The sequence below is a fragment of the Peromyscus eremicus genome, chromosome 8b (genome assembly GCF_949786415.1).
Source record: "Peromyscus eremicus chromosome 8b, PerEre_H2_v1, whole genome shotgun sequence".
Taxonomy (NCBI): Eukaryota; Metazoa; Chordata; class Mammalia; order Rodentia; family Cricetidae; genus Peromyscus; species Peromyscus eremicus.
Window position 1 is genome coordinate 44,488,148 of NC_081424.1, and position 17,869 is coordinate 44,506,016.

Sequence of the window (17,869 nt, forward strand, 5' to 3'; positions counted from 1 at the left end):
CAATATTGTGCCATCTAGTATACACTACCCTGAGACTTTATCTACGTTTTCAACAGAGCTTTCCTCTCTCTTTAATTTTGAATAGCTTCTATTTCTGTGTCTTCAAATGAGGTAATCCATTTTCCTGTAATATCTGGTCTGCCATCAATCCAATTCAGTGTATTTTGCAATATAGACATTGTATTTTTTTTCCAGATGTTCCTAAATTGAAGTTAGCATATCCAATCTTCTGGCTTCTTTGCACATATGGGTTTCAATAACGATAACTGTTGTAATGTTCTGTCTGCTAATTTTATCATCCATATTATTTTATTCATTTTGAATCAACTTTTTCTTTTTCTTAATGGAATTTGTCTTCCTGCCTACTGGTTTTTATTGGCTCTCAGTAATTGTGAATTTTACATTTCGGGGTACTGAATATATTTTGGTTATATTAATGTTCTTCAGATTTTTTTTTTCTGTGATGCTGTTGTTGAAAATACTATGGTCTTTTTAAGTATTATGTATGGGGTCTGTTAAGAGGAACTAATGTTTACATTATTATTATTGTTTTGAGACAGGGTCCCAACTAGGTAGTCCTGACTGTCCTTAACCTCACTATACAGTCCATGCTATCGTCAAACTCACAGAAATCCCTGCTTCCTGAAGATGCCTCTGCTTTCTGAAGGCTGGGATTAAAGAGATACAGGACCCTATCTAGCTAAGGATTAATAGCTTCTTTCCTTGTTCCCTTGTTTAAATTAATCTATATTCAGAATTTCATTCCAAACATCACTAATGCTAGAGCTAAAGTTTATCTACTAATAAACATTTTGTGGCACCTGGCTTTACACACAGAACCCAAATCATCCATTACATTTGTGGAGGCTGAGCACTAGGAGAAATGGCCAAATTAAAATTGTAATTTATAAAACCATTTTCAAACACTGTCAGTTCATTCAATTAAAGGGTGGTGATGTAGCTCTTTGGAATTCACATTTGCTTAGCATGGCCAAGGCCTTGGGTTCTTTCGATTTCTGGGGTAGCAAAAACAATTACTAAAAAAAAGGCTACAAATTCCTTTTAATTGAAAGAGGAAGGGAGCAGGTTGCTTATGAACTGGCACTATGAAGGTAAGTTATATTCTGATCTGTGTGATTCCCTGTGGATTTGAGCATTAGAGGGCACCTGAATCGAGGATGGTAAGAGGTAGAAATTACCCCCCTGACACACACACACACACACCAAGTCCTCTCCTGTTCCTCTTCCTCTGTTCTGGTTATCCAGGGCTGCTGATGTTAGGGAGATAGGCTATACGGAAGCTTGTTTGCACATTTCGGCAGATCCCCAGAGGTTTGCTCTGTTTCTGTGATAGAAGGAAGTGTGTCTTTCTAACCACTTCCCTATGAGTTTACTGCTGCCCTAAGTCAAATCTCTCTTCCCTCTAGAGCAAGTCTTATTGGGGGCATGGCTACATACTTAATAAAAATGGTGGTGATGATAATAGTAGTAATAATAATAATTAAAACAATACTACTAATAATAGCAATAATAATACCATTCTCTTCTTTCCCAGTCTCTAAAGGTAGAAAGCAAATTTGTAATTCCCTAAACTGAAACTCAAGGCAACCACCTGGATCATGAAATGTGACCAATTGGGTAGCCTGAGGGTGTGGACAGCTCAGGCTGAGGTATAGCCTGCTTTGTTCAGCTACCTACTCTCTGTTCCATTTCCCCTCTGCCCTGCAGCTTCTTTACTTGTGGGGTAATATTACCACCCTCCTCTGAGTGCTTATGACATGTCAAGTACATTTGTGGTATCATTCTTCCCTATTTTACAAATAAAGAAAATGGAAGTTACAAGGAAGTTACAAGTGTTGAGTGAACAAGAGCCAGGATTTAAATTCAGGGTGGTCTCTAAAGGAGCCTGTATCCTTTCCCAATGTAGTAGACATGCAGCAAGTCAAAACTGCTATTTTAATTATTATTCCAAAGTGACATCTATCATAATTATAGCACATGGATTCAATTTGAAGGCAGATCCATAAGACCAAGTCTCCTTTTATGTCCTATCAAACATGTCGCTGTAAGCTTTAGAGAAACACACATGCTACTTATGTGGCTTGCTCAGTGATTTAACTCTATAAAGAAGAGAGATTCCATCTGCACGCATTGCATTCTCAATATAATAATTACAGGAGAAGGAACACCAGCCTAAGAGTTTCTTAGGACAATATAGCTCTGACAATTGTTTTGTGAGCCTCTCATTCCATGACTTCCCTCTTATTTTTATCCTAACAATAGATAAACATCTATCTGAAAGGAGGTTCTGAGTGGAGTAGTGTATGACTGGCTTAAGTCAGCATTCTTGACTTAATGCCTGTCATACACAGCCCAGCGTTGTGCAGCATTGTGATTTCTGGCAGAACACTTTGTCTGGGGTGTTTTATCTATGAAATGTGTTTGGCTTGTATTTCTTTTAATCTGTAAAGCCTTTCTTCTCCTAGGGTCTTGGCATTTGCAGGCATGGACCACGTCAGGGGGCAGCCCCTTCTCAGAATTAAATTCACCCTTCCCTGTGGTTGGCTACTTAAAGCTGTGCTATTTTTAAACATGGGCCATTTCTACCAACTTACGGCAACGTACCTTATTACTTCATTAAAATTCATTACTGATATGTTTTCTCACCATCTAGTCTACTTTCACTTAAAAGAATTCTACGAAAATTCTAGAACTTCAGTAAACAAAGCAGGGCCCTACATGGACCCTCCATTGTCTGTAGATCCAGTTTAAAGGGAGGATTTGAGGGCACTTCAGCAGTAATAAATGTAACACTTCAGGCTTTGCATTTATTTTATATATAAAACATAAGGAAGTCGTTATCTGATTGTCGTTTATGTAGCTCTCAACAGTATTAAGATTGCAATGGTCTGAAAACCCAGCTTTTGCCGAATGGAGAGGGCGAGGCAGTCATTTGTCGGAGTGGAAAGACAGGATCTGAGGAAATCGCTTTCTCAACTGAATCATAGACTCGGCATGTTCGTCCCCGCAAGAGCCGAGGGGATTATTTTATTTAAAGATTCTTAGTACTTCCAGGTTTATGGGAGAGGCTACCTATATGTTCTAAACCCTGTCAGGGCCATGGGTCAAATTTGACTTGACGTTACAATGGGCTGAAAATATGGTTTGTTTTGTCTCAGTGAGGAGGTGGCTTTCCAGTATAAGCATTTCTTAGTTGAGTGTAGAATCCGCGGCTCCGTATTTAGCTGGTTGGCCACATTCGTTCATGTTATCTCCCTGCTCCCAAAAGGCGCATAAGGAGTCTTGCATGTTGTGCTGAACACTTTACATCCGTCTTATCCTCAGAGTAGGTGTTAACATCTACTAACAAATAAAAGGAAGGCCAAGGAGACCCAGCTCCAAGACGAGATCACTGCAAACTGCCCGAGCTTTATAAATCTAGCGCTTTAATAGATCTGGAGTTTACTTAGATTCCCTATTGTCCAGTATTGTCAGCGCCCCTTCATTCCATAACCGGATTAATGTTCACCTAGCCAGACAAAACCCTGCTTGTTTATCTCCATGTCTCTACAAATGGATTCCTTTCTAGATCAACCTTTTTTTTTTTTTTTTTTTTAAGCCTTTGGCAAACTCAGTAGTATTTAATGATGGAACTCTTTCTTCAGCTAAGAGAACACCAAGGTGCGACAACAATAAGATCCGAACTCTCATAGTTGAAGAGCTGAGTCTGTCTAAGGTTCAGAGTCGCAGACCCAGGCATAGCATGCTGCAGGGGACGCCCTCAGCAGCCGTTTGAGCCTGTCAACGCGTGCCCACACCACAGTTCCTCCACCATAAACCAACTCCTAGGTCTTAAACTGTGTCTCCACTCAGAGCCCGCCCTCCTCCCGCAGGCAGGCCTGGCAGGAGCCTTCCGGTTCTCAGAACTCGTCTCCTGGCAACGGCAGACGCGGGGAAGCCTCGGAAGCCCCAGAAGCCTCGCGGCCTTGCGGGCGCGCTCTCAGCGGGGCCCTGCTGGAGGAGGCTGGCTGGGTGAGCCTCGGGCATGGCCTCCAAACCAGCTAAAAGGAAGGAAGTGCATCGGATCAACTCTGCCCACGGATCAGATAAATCTAAAGAGTAAGGGACCTCTTCCACCCGGTGCCTTCACTGACCCCTGCACCAGTCCCACCCAGGGCTGGGACCGGCCCCAGAGAGCAAACTACCCCGTCTTCTTCAGGAACTGATCTGCTTGGCCTGTGTCTCTCTTCCAGGAGACCAGTCTTGGAGATGCCCCGTCCCTTATCCTCCTCAGTCTAGAGCCCCTTCCTTGCCAGAGAGACTGCTTCCCTGCTCTGAATGTTCCCACCTGTGACCTCTCCCAGTTCTTTCTTTCTGTCCTAAGTGGCATAGGCCTCTTAGAAGTTCAAAACGTGAAGAAGCTTTCTTAAAGAGAAGGATTATCTTGGAAGACCCTGTTAAAGACCCGCTAGCTTTTGCCTGTCACCCCCCTCAAGGAGGCCTGAGGGGCCGAGAGGAAGACAAGAAGGGTAGGGAGAGGGGGAAGAGGAAGAGAGAGTTTGTATTTTTTGCAGCCGCCCACCCTTCCAGACTTTTATCAGATGATATCAACCATGAAGTGATTTCAGAAAACAAAGCGAGGAGTAAAATTTACAGCATGAGGTCCAAGTTCCCCCGCGCCTCCCCGGGGAGGAGGGGCACAAGCTGGCTCATGGAATCTTTTTGGTGTCATTTTGTTCCGGGATACTGTTGGGTCTGCTCTCTGTTCCCAGTATTTGCCTTTGGTGTTCTCTTCCTGTAGTGTATATCCAGTTATTCTGTAGTAGCAGATTTGGGCTATTACTTAAACGTATCGCATTTGTAAGCCATTCCAGCTTCGAGAGTCCAATACCCCCCACCCCCCAGCTTCAATGGAACCCTGAACAGTCTTTATGCAGTCCCTGTGGGGGATGGGCAGCTCAAGATTTTTAACTGATTCTTACCTACACACTAGCCTCTGCATCTCCTTCCCTGTCTTAAAAAAAAATTACTTCCTGCGTCTTTTACTCTCTGGTCCCTAGTGTTTAAACTCTTTGTCTTGTGAATTCATCTCTTGGGCTCAGTCTGGAGTTGACATTCTATATTCTTCTACTTCTGTCCTTTTTAATAAACACGCTTCCAGAAACCTGGCAGATAACCTGTTCATTTCATCAGCTTAAATTTCAGACCCGATGGTACACACAAAAGTGATGTTTAGCAAGATCACTCTACTTTTGGGTACTAGTTGTGAATAGGTATACTGCCTAATGTTTCATTCTAGAAGCCCAAGACACGCGTGGCCCTGGAGAATCAGGCCCACGCTATGTCTCTGATTTTTACCTTCGCTTGTTCCCTTACCTTTAGCCACACTAGAATACCAGCTCCTCTGTACATCTAGGATCTCTTCAGGCATCTTCCCATCCCAGGGTCTTCACACTCTTGACCTTCTATGTTGGCAAGTACTTTTTCCTACAGATGTCCACTTGGTCCCTCCCCCATCTCACTCACAAGTTACCTAAATGTCATTTTCTCTCATCTTCTTTTTATTAACTGCCTGTTTTAAAATTGTATCCCTACTTCCCTGCCCAAACCAAAAAAAAAACCCTCAAAATACTCAATACTCTCTGTCTTCTAATTTGTTTATCTTCATTGATTTTTGTTTATGTTACACACACACACACACACACACACACACACACACACACACACAAACCCCTCACCATTTTTTAATTTATTTATTTTTCATTTGTCTTCCCAGTAGTGAGTAATTTTAGGTACTTCCTAATGTAAATTCTATGAAGGCAGGGTTTTTTGTTTGTTTGTTTTTGTTTTCCTATTTTGTATGTTGTCAAATTCTTTGTACCCAGAATGGTTCTTGGGTCATGCATAGTAGGTACTGAAAAATGCTTTTTGTGGGTGTATATATAACTATATGAAAAATAATTGATTAGTAGTATAGACCAGATTCCTAGATTCTTAGAATAAATAACTTCTTTTCTATAGCACCATTATGAGTATTCAAGAGCTAATTCCTACAGTGTAGCTGATCACAGAAGATTATGTTCTACAACGGTGTCTCTGATAGCTAGACTGATTCATTGTCTCATGTAGACAGAGAATCGGGCCATTTGGTAAAAATACTTAAATGGAGTAAATGAATAAACAACCATTGAGAGATTTTACCAGGCTTGGAAAAGAACTTTAAGCCCATTCCCCAAATAATGGTGGTTATATACTCAAACCTATTTAGGAGCTTGGGGAAGTTGTTAGCATTAATTTAGTTTATTACATCCTGAAAGAGATGAGTTTTGTTTTGTTTTACTCCTACAAGGCAACTAGTTTTTATGAGTGTCTGGATAGTATAGAAGACATGATCTGGTAGGGTCCTGTGATAGTTGCATCATAAAGTAGAATCACAATCCCACCGGTAGGATTCTGGCTCTTTCTTTGCCAGGACTGCCAATTTCTTTTTAAAAAGGTGAAGTATTTCAAATATGCTTCTTTCTTGCACAAAATAATCTGAATTAAAATCCTGCTGATACAAATGTTTGATTTATAAAAAAAAAAAGGCAAGTACTTTTACAACATAATATTTTAAAGCTAGGTTTTGCTGCCAGTGATTAAACATTAAATATCAAATCATTATTTTGATGTAGTGTTAAATGAGAGAACGTGAAGTGAATGATAAGACAAGTCCTTCCTCTAAAGTTTTACCAAAGAACCAATGGTAAATGCAAGGCTGACTCACAGATACAGAACAAAGTATCTTACAGTCACAAAGCATTAGGGATCAAAGTCCAGCTAGACTCTGGTGTGATTGTCTTTCATAGTACTATGGGAGATATTTAGAGAATTTTACGTCATGTTAGCACTCCTGTGGTTACACAGCTAATAAAATCAATCGACTCTCCCATGATCCAGGATAAGGAAGTAAGAGAAAACGCTTTCAGAAACTTGAAAGCAGCCATTTCATCCCCCCACAGCAGTCATCCATAGCATCTCTTTAACCCTAAAATTATGCATCAGTCTGGAGATGGGGGCCACATCTGGCTTTTGCTTACTAGGGTCACCAACACCTGATAAGCTTTTACTGTGTGCTTGGTAAATGATCTCTTAGTTTGGTTCCCTACCTTGGTTTTCAGTTCTTCTGGATTTGAGTAAAACCCATTTCTCCCTCCATTCCCTGCTTTGATCTTCTGTTGGCACCATTCAATACTGAGATGATACAACTGACCCAGCTCAGTTTTTGCATTCAATTACTACTTCCATTGTTCACACTCTTTCTCACTCGGCCCATATGAAACTGTTTTAGGGCTCACACTGACACCACGTAATTTATGATGCTAGACAAACATTTTGTGTTCAAATGACCACTTTTCTTTTTAAGTAAGGTCCGTCAAAGTATGATTGCATTTACCCCAACACCCTCTGTGCTTCCTTAGCCCTACTTTGTATTACCTTCTATTATTCTATTAGATTTTTTTAACTCCAAGGTAAGTATGGGGATAGTGGTATAGTAAAAATATTTAATGTCTTGTCTTATGTGACTTTTCCATCACCATTTAACATAATGGACATTAGCCTGACTAGTAGGAATCATTCATTTCAGTACCTTAGCCAATTCTAAGAAGCTAATAGAATACAGAGTCCAGGAACTGCAACTACTAGTAGTTGTTTCTCACAGTCCCAGGGGCTAGAAATGCAAGACCAAGGGACAGGCATGGCCAAGTCCTGATTCACAGGGGACCCAGCTCTTTCTGCACTTTCACTTGGTAGAGAGGGTGAGAACCAATCCTCTTCCTCTTATATAGACACCAGTGCCATCATGAAGGCGTTGCCTTTATGACCTAATTACCTTCCAAAGGTATCACATTCTAAAGCCATTCTACTGGCAAGTAGGATTTCAATATTTAGAGATGGGGGTGAGGTGCCTCTTGTAATGTTATGTGATGATAATTAGCCATTATAAACACATTTGAGTGAGTTGATTTGAGAACTAAATGATGTTGCAAAGATTCTTCCACCCATTACAATCTTGTAGAAGGATTCATCAGATAAGGGATTTGATCTTCTTGGAAGTACCAACCATAAGGCAAAAGAAAAGACACAATCTAAGCATTAGAGGTATTTAGAAGGCTGTAGGGATGGCTCAGTGGTTAAGAATGTATGCTGTATAAGCACAAAGACCCAAGTATGGGCTCTCAGAGAGCATACATTATAGTGGAAATTAATGAGGCAATTCCATGTAGTTTATCTAATAGTCAAAAGAGATTTATTTTGGGTCAAAATAAATTACAGCAAGCAAAGGGGTCGGTTACGGGATCCAGGAGAGGTGAGGCACAGTCCAGGGTGGTTCTCTGGAGAACTCTGAATTGGTCTGCAGTCCAGCATCCAGCATCCAGGATCAAGAGGTAACCAAGAGAGAGCAAGCATGTACGCATCTCAGGTCTTAAGGGGTCCCCATCTCAGCCACGCCCCAGGTGGGGGCAGGTACCTAGCAGTTACCTGCTGCCCACTAGGGATGGTGCATCAGGTGTGAAGCACAGACAACTACCCCTACAACACATTAAAAAAAATTAAAACATGGATGTGGCATCACAAGCATGGGGCTGAAACTCCAGGGTTGGGGACAGAGGCAAGTAGGTCACTGGCACTTCCTAGCTGTCAGCCCAGCTCCCAGTTTGGTGGGAGACTCTATCTCCAGGGAATATGGTAGAGTGACAGAGCAGAATACCTGATGTCTCCCTCTGGTCTCTGTATGTATGTATACCCGCATACACATGTACCTACTCCCTAAAGCCATTAGAATCATTAATGCCCACTTTGACACACTGAAATATTCCAAACTTGAAGGGGTAGTCCACAACAGAGATGGGGTACAGTTTGGGATCAGTAGTCACAACACTTTTTTCTACCACTACTAACATATTCAAACCATGATTTAAAACACTACAAGAAATTTATTCAAGTAACACGAATTGTAACGCCTTCTAGATTTATAATGGTGATAACATGTCATCAAACCTCTCTCATATTGAGAAGCATATGACTCATCTCCATGTTAATTGTATCCTTATAACTGTAACACACATCTTTATAGAATTTTCAGAAAAGGTCAATGCATCTGTCCACATGAAATGTGAAAAATAGAATTATTTTTAAAATTAATTTTAATGGTATTATGGAGGAAATATAAAATAGAATAATACATGTCTTGCTGAGTATTAAATTGAGTTCTTGCCTCTCTGGAAGAAAGAGAGAAACAAAGAGAGCTGATTACATGCAGCTGTGCAGCAGTGGGTGGGATAGTGTGTTCCTCTGCTTAGAGATATCAGAGAAGCCCCACCCACTAGAGAGAATACGGCACAGGAGGAGGCTCCTTTATGGCTCCTGGTGAACATCAGAACTCAGTGTATTACCTAGCTCCATCCTCACAGTCCACACCGAAGGCAGAGGCCAGAGGAGTAAAAGTGGAGGAACAAAGGGAGGGCTACAGGGGCTTTGTGATTTCCATAGTGACCTTTGTAGATCCCAACAACTACAGACACTTAACAAATTTAAAATTCTAGCTTCATGGATAGAAACATACCCAGGGGGAATTCTAACTCTTCATATTTCTAACTAGCTCATGAGCACGTCTCACACCCAAGTCGTTGGAAATTCACAAAAGATAAAGTATTGTCGATCAGGGTAGTTTCCATCAAAGGAGTTATAATGTGGGTTGGGTGGAGATACAGTTCATAACAGAAGCCACTAGGAAATCTGTAATAATGTTTTAATTTCCCCAGGGACTTGGTGGACAGCAAAGAAGTCATGTGTCAGCATGAGGTTAGATTAGCAAAATCATGAGACTACTAGATGGAGGCTGTGTGTGTTAGAGAGGAAGTTGCTTCTCACTGGAGCTGGTCTTTCATCATTTCCCTCAACAGTCACTCCTTAGACAGCTGGTGTTGGGGACGGGGATGTTTGCGGCACAAGAGGTCATCTAGACTGTGTGTGCCGAGGGTCTGTGGCTCTCGATGCAGGTACTAGCTCACGACGCACCTGGGTGAGCGTATAGTGGAATGAGATGGAACGGTAAAGAAAGGAGTTAGAACTGTAAAATAGTATGAGGAACCCATGACTTTAGGGATCTAAATCATGATTTCAGGGCATAATCTGACAGTTTCATGGAATTTATGCTGGACTCCAAACCATGGCAGAACAAAATGAGCAGTGGTCTGAGCTTGTGAGATGCCTCCCTCTGCCCACTCCTGATGAGTATGAGGGACCTCGGGCCGTGGGTTGCTGAGAAGATCTGAGAAGTAACTATGGGCAAATGTACAGAGGCTGTGTTTGCCTTTCTCTATGGCAGTGTACACAGTGATGGTGTCCAGGCCCTGATAGTGTGCTGCCTGAAAAGGGAAGGGTTAATGAGTGATAGGTCTGGTATAATGCCTGTTTATTTCGCATTTCCTCAGGGCCTGGCATACATAGTGTGTAGCAATAAATGCATGTATAATTTAACTGAGTTGAAGTGGAAACAAGCCTGGTAGCTGGGTCATAAAACCCTCTGAATCAGAAAGGGTGAGAACATGAGATCCAGAGGGCAGAGGCCCATCTCAGGTCACAAGAATCCCTGCCCCTGGGTAACACTTGGCAAAGACGATGCCATTATGTAAGTGTCCATTGCGTAAAGCTTAGCTCAGGCAAATAGCCCTGCTTAATGAGGCTGAGACTGCCCTTCAGTAATAATAGGCTCTGCCTTTAGTTCTCCATCTAAAATCCTCCCTTGAAGATTTCTGGAGTAACTCACTCCAATTTGGTGTGGTTTAAGAGTTATGGAAGAAGCTTGATTTGTTGTTGAAATCACTCATTGTATTTAAAGTCGTTGTGTGTGTGTGTGTGTGTGTGTGTGTGTGTGTGTGTGCAGATATGCTTGTGGCAGGATGTGTATATGAAGGTCAGAGGACGACTTTGGGTGTCAGCCCTCAACTTGCACCTTTTTTGTGATAGTCTTTTGTTTAGCACTAAATTTGATGACAAGATTCCAATCTTACTGTACCCTCTCTGGGATTATAGATGTGTATGTACTACTGCAGCTGGCTTCATGTGGGTACTAGGGATTCAAACAGCCATCCCATCCCCCTAGAGCAGTCATCCACAGCATCTCTTTTACTCTAAAATTATGCATCGATCTGGAGACAGGAGCCGTATCTGGCTTTTGCTTACTAGGGTCACCAACACCTGATAAACTTTTACTGAATCATAAAAAGTTAGGAAAAAAAATCTATTAGATCAAAAGATTTAAAAGTAGATGCTCATCGACTCTGTCCCTCCTCTTACCTGAAACATGACAAAGTTTGTACTCTGGCACCGTGGCATTGTTGGTAAGGCTTCCAGTGATGCACACAGTACCTTCATCAAAAGTAATTTTAACATCCCATTGACTTTCATATTACTTTGACATTTCTAGGCCAGAGATTATTTAAATGAAGGAATTAATTTAAATGATCTGTACACTTATTCTGCCATGTAATGTGAGGTGAAATTGATTCAAAACCGTATCCAAGATGTATTAAAATACACCTTTGTGTAGCATGGAAGATTAAGTGAAAGGGTGACTGACTAATAACCGTGCATATTAACCACCCCCCACCCCCACCCCCGCCGTGCGCAAGTCCACATGGGGAAGAAGTACCCAAGGAGATGCTTCGAAATTTTATTGTAAATATTCCCTCTCAGTCTCCTGAGGCTGTGTAAGCCCTTCTCAGGGTGGGCCCAAGGTAATTCCAGAATCTAAGGCTGTAGCCATGCTAATTTGTGTGGGTAAATTAGTACATGGTACATTTTCTAATTAAATAAATATTGGACATTATTTTAATAGTATCACAACGAATACTGCAGTACAAATATTCAGCAATTCTTTTTATTTTGTTTTTCTGTGCTGATGAATTATCAGAATTTCAGATATTACTTTAGTTCTTAAAGATCAGTATGTCTTTTCTGCTCCCATTTCTTCAGCCCTTTGTCTCCCGCTGAGGGTACCAGCTTCCACCCGTAGCCTCTTGGTAGACTGAGGGACCAGGGTCAACCCAGAGCTGTCTGTTGAACATGTTTTTAAGTGGAACTATGGCAAAGGACCACTTTGTAGGTCCTTTGTAGGTAGTAGGGAGTCTGCAGGGGAGCTATGGATTGAGTGTGCTGAGGAGCATGTGTCTCCATCAGTTATTAACAACAGAGGTTCTAGGTCATAAAGATTTTTGTGGATATAAAGGGGAAAGGAGAGAAAGCAGAACTATGAAATATTTAGCCAAATTTTTGCTCCAATTATGAACTAGAAATATAGTTTGTTGTAGAATATTATTTTAAGATGTATTACATTTGTTTATGCTGTGGGACATTTGTTTAATGATACAAAGATGTGTTGCATTTTTATGTTGCATTTGTTTAACTCTGTGAAGCTGTGTTACTTTGCTTGTCAAAAACACCCAATTGGTCTAATAAAGCGCTGAACAGCCAATAGAGAGGCAGGAGAGGGACAGGCAGAACTAGCAGGTGGAGAGAATAAATAGAAGGAGATATCTGGGAGGAAAAGAAAGAAGGAGGAGCAAGAGAGCTAGGGGAGGAAGACTCCAGGGGCCAGCCACCCAGCTACATAGCAAGCCATGGAGAAAGAAGGAAAGAAAGGTATACAGAAATAGAGAAAGGTAAAAACCCAGAAGCAAAACTTATATAAGATAATTTGAAGTTAAGAAAATCTGGCTAGAAATAAGCCAAGCTAAAGCCAGGCATTTATAAGATAGAATGAGCTTCTGTGTGTGGTTTATTTGTGAGCTGGGTGGTGGGCCCCCAAAGAACAGAGAGTCAAAGAGTAATAAAACAACTAACAACGTTTTGCCATCCAGCATAGGCTCTCGAATTTCCATGTAGGATCTGAGAAAGCTGAAAAAAAAAAAAAGAAGAAAAAAGAAAAGAAAAAGGGCACAGCTCCTTTAGGAGACACTGCTGTTCAGCTGGCAGGGCAGCAATAAATAGGAAGGCAAGTAGTGGCTTCCTACAGCTTGGAAGGTTGAGTGCAGTTCCTGGCCAAATGCACTGGGTCGCAGGGTTTAGGCTTGGGTCTCCCTGGTCAGGCACTTCTGACCAGGCCACAAGCTTTAAGCTTTGCTTTAACAACCCAAGAGCAGGGGAACCAGCTGAGAGCTGCAGGGAGAATTCAGTTGTAGCCTAGCAATCTAAAGTTTGCTTGTGCAATTAAAAAAAAGGGCTAAAATATATGCAGTAAAAGAGGTCCAGATTGGCTACAGCCTTAGATTCTGGAATTACCTTGGGCCCACCCTGAGAAGGGCTTACACAGCCTCAGGAGACTGAGAAGGAATATTTACAATAATAAATAGTATTTAAAAAGAAGTAAAATTAAAAAAAGACCACATAGACATAGCAAATACATAGGGAGTCTGGATCCTATATGATATTGTGTTGATTTTGAATTTTTTGATGGTTGATGGGCAAGAGACAGCTTCTGGGAGACATGGGATTGTGAGCAGGACTGCAAAATTAAACTAACCTAGATACTTTAGGGCTATTCTAACTTTAAAAAAGAAGTCAAAAAAGTGTATTTGTCAAATGGAAGTAAAAAATGCTTTAGAGGAGAGGTTTTGCTTTTGTTTCCACAGGCAACAAAAGGCTGTGGATTTGTTCCAGGCTCATATGAATCAGGTTTGATCAGGGGAAAACTCCTGAATCTTGACAAATGATATCTGTTAACAAGGGTTATAGCTAGTCTTCCCAGGACTTGGCCATTATCTCAAATTTTCTCAGGGACCCTAAAGATACTTCATCCATGTCCGCAGACAGCAGGAAGCAGTTTGGAGAACACAATGCTCACATTCTCAAGAGTTATTTGGTGGGTTATTTTAGTTATTTGGTAGGTTATGGATGTTTGTTATCATTTAGGGGAATATAGGAATATAGGATAAAGGGACAACTATTAATCTCAGACATTTTGCATTGGCATGGATTTTGGTACAGTAATACAAATTTAAAGTTAATTTTGTTACACTGTATGTATGTTTCTACTCTTGTGTGGGGCACTATACTGATGTGAACTAGAGTTCCTGGAAAGAGGCCATATGTACATTGCACAGTCTGTAAATATTAGTTGACAACCTCAGTGACTGTGGAGAGGGTGGAGTAGCACAGATCCTGAGCCAAACTATCTGGGGCTCCTATCTTAGTTTCTTAATGTCTATTTATTGCTCATATTTGTAGCTGATCCAACATGCTTGTGACTACCATGTGAAACATTTTAGCAGACCACTAACCTCTACTACTCAAAATCCAAGAACACTGTCAGAGAGCATTTGAGGCATTGGAGCTGAGATCTCCTTGCTTTGCTGTGATTGGTCTCCCTGATGTGCTCACAAATGTATTTATCACCTAAATCCATGTTCCTAGGCCGTGATCGTTAACATTTGACTCCGGATAAACATCTCTTACTCATTTCGAGGTGAAAGCTTTTGTGTGTTTGTTTTACTGATTTTAAAAAAGAAAACATTGAAGATCTCTGTCTTTGCCTTCTCAGACCTTGTGATCTTCATCCAAAGAATTCAGATGAGGGGCTGGAGAGATGGCTGAGCAGTGAAGAGCATTGACTCACCTTCCAGAGGACCACAGTTCAATTCCCAGTTCAACACTCACACTGGCAGCTCACAAACCATCTATATCTCCAGTCCCAAGGGATCAGACTCCCTCCCGTGGTGCACAAACATACACATGGGCAAAACACCCACACACATTTTCTTAAGGAGCTTTAGAAAAAGAATAAGCTGGGATAGGCAGAGTAGAGCGTGGAAGGCAGGCAGGGTAGGGCATTTTCTCTAGTTAGTGCAATCAGTGGCCAAGGAGACTGCTGTTCACATGTGCATTTTAGAATGGCTGTATGTTACTTTGTAAAATCCCTAGAACAAGGATTGGGGTTATATCTTGATGGTAGAGTGCTTGCCTAGCTCTAGTGAGGATTCTAGTTTTAATTTATAGTTCCTCAGGGGTGGGGAGATCTCTTTCCTGGGGGATTGTCCTATCCATGTGATTGACACTTTGCTTGGATTGTCTCTTAAATTAAGGAGCAAAAAGATGTCTTTTTCAGCTTTCTCAGCCTCTTGCTGAGTAATCATAAGGCTTAAGACTCTTGGAGCCAGATTTACATAGTTATGTTTGGTCTTCTAGGTACCTTGGGTTACCAAGTCTCCTTTCAGGGCTAGATAGATGACTCAGGTTCTATCCTGACCAGTGATCAATGTCCTGGTGTTTTGATCCCTTGTTTTGCAGCATATTAACTGTAAGTGAAGCCCCAGTGTCCTCCAAACCTGGTGGTACTGATGGGCTGTTTGCCCACACTCACCATTGATTTCACCTTTTTTTTCGTTTCTGGAATCCATCTGTCCATTTGCCTTATTTTCTTCTACCTCCAAATTAAGTCATTCTCCAATGGTTTCAGTTGGAGCCTCACATTCTTTCCTATTGATCATCCTAACCAATGGTCATCAATTAAATGCAGCTTCATTAATATCTCCAGGCCTTCTCCTGCAGCCACAGTTGTACAAGTAGAAAAATCTAGCTAGATATATCCTACTTCAAAGGAAATCTGTCCATTTTGGGGTTATCTGTTCTCTCTGTGCACTTTCCTTTGTTACTCGTTTAATGGATGCTATTGGCCATCTTCCTGTCAATCAATGTAGATTCCCACTGTCCTTTCCCAAAGTATCCATCCAGTTGGTTTCCTCCCCCTTCCTTGATTCTACACCTCATCTCCATTTCATTCTCTTCCCTGCTACACTGTAGTGGAATCCCACATCAGCCCTAGGTAGAATCTCTAAGAAAATAATTGAATCCTTTTGCTGTTAATCAAGGAGTTTCTTACCCAGTTTATATCATATGTAGTAGTTAGGAGCTTTTATCCACACTATATTTCAGGTGGGATATTTCTGATTTAAAAAATAGGTAGAAATGATGAAAGGAACAGCAGGAGGCCAAGACAGAAAAAGTGACAAAGGAGGATAGAGAGGAAGAGGAGGAGGAAGAAGGCAGAGAAAATGATAGAAATAGGGAGGAAATGGGGGGATATATCAGCATTGCAGGTGACCTCCACTCCCCTTTAGTTTCTGCATCAACCAAACTCTTAACACACTGGCTCACATCTTTGTCATTTTTGTCTTCCACTATTCTGCACCCCTTCCCATCCTTCTTCCTACATGCCTAATAGCATGAATCCACATAACCCATCCTAAACTGAAGGGCTTTTCCACGAGGCCCATTTTGCTTCTCCACTTGGATATAATTGCCTCCTCTTCTGCTCTGTCAAAGTACCCTGTCCCTAACTTCCTTTCTCCTTCTTCAGCTCTTGTCTTTATGCTCCAGTAATCGGTGCCTTTGTCCTCACTAATTTGAGACTAGAAACTGAGTTTTGTTAATCTTTCTATTCACTCAAGCACACTTTAATTAAAAAAAAAATAGGCAAGCGTTGAACTGTTAAAATCAACTTCTATTTAAATAATTTTAGTAAAACTAAGGGAAAAAAAGGTCAACATAACAACCTGTTATTTTTAACTATTTTTAAATTAGAAAACATATTTTTTTTCGTACCTTGTTTCCTTAGGAATTTGATTTACTGAAGAGTGTGACTCAGAATGCCCCCAGACCAAATTAAGTCCATTGCGTAATTCTATTCATATTCAGGTTCCTTGTGAGTCTTGGCTGACACTACTTAAGAAGGCTGATTGCATTTTGCATAAATAAACTGTCTCCCACCAGGAGTAAAATCATGCCCCAACACTGAACAGCATGCTTTGAGAAAACAGTGGCAAAGTTCCAGAACCTCATTTTATTGAAACTTTAATGTCCCTACAGTGACCAGCTTCCACAGAATAATCTCACTGAAGCAGAGATACACAACGGTGACTGTGTCTGGACAAACCAGAATCAGCTGCTTTTTAGTGCTAGAGTCTCCCAAACCCCTCATGCTTTTGAATTGACTGCTTTCTTAGAGGGATTTTTTTTTAAGCCTCGTATATATTTCAAATACGCCCTACCACCATGTGGGGGATGAGGAGAAAAGAAAGAGTAACAAGTTGTGAATATGATTACAGCACATCACATGCACCCATGGAAACGTTATCATGAAAGCCCTGTCTCTCTATAAGGATATATGCTAAAAGTAATTTAAATCACTTTCTTGTCTTTGCAAAGTATGAGTTAATAGTGCTTTCATGTCTCCTGAAGTTATTTTATTAATAAGTCATATGAAAATATTTTAACAAATTTATGGACTGATATAATCACATATAAAGACAATTTTGACCTTGTCTTGATTCTAAGTCAGGCAAGGACTTTAATTTACTAAATATAGGTGAATGTGAGTGAAAGAATATATAGACAAAAATGCATCATATTGGACACAATTTGCTAATCAAATACATAATTGAGGTTAAAGTTTATGTATTATGGGGCTGGAGAGATGGCTCTGCTATTAAGAGTACTGGCTATTCTCCAAGAGGACCGAGGTTCAATTCCCAGCACCCACATGTCAGCTCATAACTATAACTCCAGTTCTAGGGGCTTTGACATGCTCTGTGGGCACCAGGCATGTATGTGGTATACAGACATACCTTCAGGCCAAACACATACACACACACACATAAAATCAAAAATTCTTAATTAAAAAAATGTGTGTATTATGAATCTAGGAACACATAGAATTCCCACCATGAAGTGAAATTGTGAAGTTTAGAATTTTCTTGATTTTTAAAGTTCCCGGGTGGTAGTTCTTCCCTTTTGCTCTGTTGCATTGTCATTTTGTTATCTTCTCTGT

At 40.9% G+C, this 17,869-nt stretch overlaps 1 protein-coding gene across 8 annotated transcripts in view; it reads left to right on the plus strand.

Moving 5' to 3' along the window:
- The first annotated feature begins 3,931 nt into the window (after positions 1–3,931).
- The window catches only part of Adgb (androglobin), a 141,336-nt gene continuing 127,398 nt past the window's right edge, over positions 3,932–17,869 (plus strand). For 7 of the 8 annotated variants that reach the window (XM_059272748.1, XM_059272754.1, XM_059272750.1 and 4 more), the window contains exon 1: positions 3,934–4,119. In XM_059272748.1, coding sequence (XP_059128731.1) covers positions 4,046–4,119 — 74 coding nt within the window. In that variant the 5' untranslated portion in view covers positions 3,934–4,045. Of the gene's footprint in view, positions 4,120–17,869 lie in introns of all 8 variants that reach the window. The other variant, XM_059272755.1, reaches the window with a different exon arrangement.